Below are 4,904 nucleotides of genomic sequence, written 5' to 3'. Positions count from 1 at the left end.
ACCATAAAAGTTATGATAGATCATGATAGGGCAATAACATTAAATTTAATTAGTAGTTGATAGGTGTTTTATGTTAAAAAAACTATGTTATATTTATTTATGTTTTGAACTGAATATGTAAGTCAATGGCTTTATTTTAAAAGTATTTATTTTGAATTATATGATTAAAGCATGCGATGTCACTAATTAGCCTAAGAAAATTAGGGGCATTACCGATAATCTTTTATTTTAAACAGTTGAAGATAGTAAAATTTCAAGATTATTCCTGAAGTAAATTAGTTTGTGATATGATTAAAAACCTAGCTTAAAATTGGTTCATTAATATAATACTTAATAATAAGTTTGAGTAAAAATGGACTATAAGGAAATTTGGATTAGGGTGTTTAAGTTTATATAGTTTAGGGTATTTAAGTTGATTGATTGTAAGGAAACTCCGACTAGTTTTGGTTTTAACTTAAATTTTTAGTACGAAAATGAAAAGCTACCTATGAAACTATTAATTGAAAACAATGCATACTTCCGTCTTGTCTCAGCTTCCATGACCATTCCAGCACTCACCGTTATTCGTGTATGGATGCTTTACCTTTATGTAAAAACTAAGGGTAGCATGTAGCTTGAGTATTTTAATAAATACTAAGTAACTAACTCCATTGTTGGAGTCAGGTAATGCAAACATACACATACATGATGAAACCTATCTTTTAAAACAACGTATCATGACCTTGAGTTTTTTCCAGTTCAAGTAGGGTTGGATGTGTGGTACTTCCCCACACATGGCCCACGCACGCACACATGGACCTAGCAGACGGACTCGTATACGTACTCCTGAGTCTGGCTTTATCGAGCTAAACACGCTAATGCGTCGCCTGACACCACAAAGTGAAAGGCTCACATGATATCATGATGAACAAAAATATCTAAGGTACGTGTCTATACTAACATAACATAATGAGGAAATATCCTGATGCACGTGACATTGATAAGTTCATGAGGTCCCCACAACTTAAAATTATAGCATACAATAAGAATCATTTCGTTTTCCTTTTATTCATGTCATAGTACATATATGAATCATGTATGAATAGTACTCATCATGACTTACATCATATACATTCATACCATGACGTAACATACCATTACATAGTTGCTCTTAGGACATATTATTAAACTTAGTTTAGCTAAACATATTGATTACTCCTAGTTTTAGCTAAAAAATATTTACTTTGACCAAATAGGAGCTTACTGACCTATGAACATCAATAATAACTTTATTGAAAATAGGATATGTTTTGTTTACAAACGACGAGTTATAGTTTTAGGACAAACCCAATAATACGTTCAATGGGTTGCACTTGCAATATATTTTTCAAAATCAGCTCTAGAGAATTTGTAATCTATTTTTTAGAATCAGCTCTAGAATCACATTCATTCAATGATACTATCAATTATCATTTGTGACATAGAAATGTATAGAATTGTATCTCATTGAATTTTTTAAAAGCTTCATCCACAAAATTATATTTAAACCTATATAAATAATCCATGGTTTTTAATTACAAAAGAATGGCCTACTCTAATAATTCATGATTAGTCTCTACAAGGAACATCGGCAAGGTCATTCATTGAGAGTTATTATGCACTCTTTTTGACGTTAATTTTAAAAACTTATAATCATTTTCTCGCAATTTCTTTACCAACCCTCTTTTATATTTCATACTTCATAATCAAGTTTCAAAACAAGAACATAATTTTCTACCGTCTCCAAACTTTGCTTGATTTTAAAAATACTTCTTTAATAAACAAAAAAAAAAACTCTATAAATAAAGCTGGTAAACTTAAATTTCAAAATCCAAAAACAAAAAATTTAATTCTTTGATCAAGCACGAAACCTTATTTAACATTTTAAAACATTATTTTGATGGAAAGGTCAACATAATCCTCCATCGTTTAAGGTAAAACTAAAACTAATTATAGGGTCAGCCTTAAACCACATACTTATTCTTTAACAAATTTAGCTAGTAGGAATTGGTTATTTTTGTGTTTGTATATAAAGGGAGTTTGAGTTGGTGAATGCATTCAAATCAATTCTTAATTCTGAGAAATTGGGGAATTTGAACCAAAAGAAAATAAGGCAAAGTACAAGAGACCAGAGAACTAGAAAAGATGGGATTGATATCAAAGTTTATGGCATTAATACCACTGTTGCTATTGTTGGTGTCTAATGCTACCGTTGATGCTACTAGCGGTGTTTTTGATATTACGACATTTGGTGCCAAACCTAATGCTGATGTTACTCAAGTACGTGTACATTTGTTTAAGTTGATGAACCAAAAATTTCATTGGGTACATTTGTTTAAGTTGATGAACCAAAAATTTCATTGGGTACATTTGTTTAAGTTGATGAACCAAAAATTTCATTGGGTACATTTGTTTAAGTTTATAAACCAAAATTTCATTTTGTACAAAATATTTTTCTCAAACGAAATGGTTGAATTCACAGGCTTTAGCAGATGCATGGAAGGAAGCATGTGCGTCGGCTACTCCAAGTAAAGTATTGGTTCCAAAAGGAACTTATCAATTAGGAGAATCCAGGCTCAAAGGTCCATGTAAAAGTCCTATCGAGCTTCTAGTTGAAGGAACATTACAAGCTTCTCCTACCGACACGGAAGGAGATGGGTTGCTTGTTATGGAATACGTCGATCATTTGACATTGTCTGGTACTGGAGTTTTCGATGGCCAAGGAAAAGCTGGTTGGGAAAAGAATGATTGCCACCTGAAGAAAGAATGCAAAAAGCTTCCCATGGTAAATGCTCGTACTACTTTAATTATAAAAAGAACTCATAATTTGGGTTAGCATTATATGCTTTAACAAGCGAGTGTTTTTTCTTTGTTTGTTTGGAATGAGCAGAATTTGAAGTTCAATTTCATCACAAATTCGATAGTGAAGGACATAACTTCATTGGATAGCAAGAATTTTCATATCAATGTTTTGGCCGGCAAGAATCTTACCTTCGATCACTTGAAAATTACTGCACCAGAGCATAGTCCCAACACCGATGGAATTCACTTGGGTGATTCAGAAGACGTTTACATTCTCAACACCGTAATCGCAACGGGAGATGATTGTATATCGGTGGGATACACTAACAGAAAAATAACCATTAGTGATGTTACTTGCGGACCGGGACATGGCATTAGCATAGGCAGCTTGGGCAAGTATAAAACTGAAAAAGAAGTGGTAGGAGTTACAGTGAAGAAATGCAAATTAATCGGTACTACAAATGGTGTCAGGATCAAATCATGGCCAGATTCTGCCGTCTCATACCCAGCCTCTGACATGCATTTTGAAGATATTGAAATGGATAATGTTGCTAACCCCATCATCATAGATCAAGAATATTGTCCATGGAATCAATGCAATCGAAAGGTATGTATTAAAATCGAACCTCGTTGGTTTCCAACTTATTATCTTTTGAACACAAGTATTAATTAATGTTTATTTTGAACATCTAGGTTCCATCAACAATTAAGATTAGCAAAGTTAGTTTCAAGAACATTAGGGGCACATCTTCTACTCCAGTTGCAGTCAAACTTGTTTGCAGTAAAAGTCATCCATGCGAGGATGTGGAAATTGCTGATATTGACCTCACTTATAGTGGTAAAGAAGGGCCAATTGTGTCCGAGTGTGCAAATGTGAAACCGACCATTTCTGGAAAGCAAAACCCTCCCATCTGTGCTAAACCAGCGCCACCTGAGACCACTCCGTCAACTGATTGAATAATCATTGAATGATCTTTTAATGCCGACAAATGTTCCAAACCATTCTTCCTAGCATTTTTATTTTAGCTTCCAAAATTTTGTTTACTAACATGCCATGATGTTGTGCATGTTTTCAATAATTGTATTTTTTACCTCTAGGATTAATAATACTTAACTTAACGATTCTATTTTTCGACTATAAATAAAGGCTACCAAGTATATGACATAATTGTTAAATTAGGGATTTTATTTGAAATCATTTAAAATTACTTAAAATTGAATGAAATAATTTGATAGGTTTGATTTATTTCTGAACAAATGCTTTTCAAATGGTAATCCTGGAAATTTAGGAGAGGATTGGTTAGGTACAAAAAAAACTTACATTGCTTTTGAAGGAGGAGAAGAGTTTACTATCCTACTATTTGTGGAGGTTCGTTGCAATAAAAATAGTTCACTTTAATTTCTTTTTTTTTTTGTATATTCATGATCTTCTTTTACTTAACCATTTATGACTATGACATTATTGCCTTTTCAAATTATATTAATTTAACATGATAAATAATTAAAAAGTTGGGGATTATTAAATTATAAATCGAAAAGTAATTAAAATTTTTATCTTATAAATAATTTTAAAAACATCACAGTGTGGAATACACCATTAAAATTTCAAATATCTATTATATAAAATATAAAATTTATAAAAATAAAACGTTAGGGAAGAATACTCCATTTATAATTTGATTCAAAATAAACAATCATTGGAATTAACTTAAAAAACCACGGTTCATCATCTGCAATTCTAGAAAGAGTTCAAAGATTTTGAAACAAGACTGAGGGGAGGGGTTATTTGTAAATATATCAAAATTAAAAAGGGAGAAGTACTTTGGGTTCTGATTCTCCCTCCATTGATCATTGCCTTTCTGAAAATGCTCAAAACGATTTAACGAGAGACCCTTGGATGTGTCAATTTTTGTTACGTTGTTAGATAATTTTGGCTTATTCATGTAATTTATTGGGGATGGAGCTGATGTTCATAATTATTGCTCTAGTTGTCTTCTATGCTTGTTGTAATGAAATCAAGTTCATTTTATATACTTCAATTGGTATTGGAGATAAAAAAAAAAAGGTAGAATGAATGAAAAAGC

The 4,904-nt window shown here is 31.8% G+C and overlaps 1 protein-coding gene across 1 annotated transcript; it reads left to right on the top strand.

Moving 5' to 3' along the window:
- The first annotated feature begins 2,137 nt into the window (after positions 1 to 2,137).
- Positions 2,138 to 3,878, top strand: LOC111472563 (exopolygalacturonase-like). The gene is made up of 4 exons (XM_023118164.1): positions 2,138 to 2,298; positions 2,501 to 2,803; positions 2,909 to 3,427; positions 3,514 to 3,878. The coding sequence occupies exons 1-4, from the start codon at positions 2,164 to 2,166 to the stop codon at positions 3,775 to 3,777; spliced, it is 1,221 nt and encodes a 406-aa protein (XP_022973932.1). The 5' UTR covers positions 2,138 to 2,163; the 3' UTR covers positions 3,778 to 3,878.
- The last annotated feature ends 1,026 nt before the right edge of the window (positions 3,879 to 4,904 follow it).

Source organism: Cucurbita maxima, unplaced genomic scaffold (assembly GCF_002738345.1).
Source record: "Cucurbita maxima cultivar Rimu unplaced genomic scaffold, Cmax_1.0 Cma_Scf00078, whole genome shotgun sequence".
NCBI classification, from domain to species: domain Eukaryota; kingdom Viridiplantae; phylum Streptophyta; class Magnoliopsida; order Cucurbitales; family Cucurbitaceae; genus Cucurbita; species Cucurbita maxima.
Note: the sequence above shows the minus strand (reverse complement) of the source record. Positions and strands in the feature narration are given on the sequence as shown.

What these genes read in the sequence shown, in the direction of transcription:
- LOC111472563 (XM_023118164.1), top strand. Translation starts at nt 2,164, where the DNA reads ATGGGATTGATATCAAAGTTTATGGCATTAATACCACTGTTGCTATTG. An exon ending in CTAATGCTGATGTTACTCAA is followed by an intron (nt 2,299 to 2,500) that starts GTACGTGTACAT and finishes TTGAATTCACAG; the next exon opens with GCTTTAGCAGATGCATGGAA. An exon ending in GGAATCAATGCAATCGAAAG is followed by an intron (nt 3,428 to 3,513) that starts GTATGTATTAAA and finishes TTGAACATCTAG; the next exon opens with GTTCCATCAACAATTAAGAT.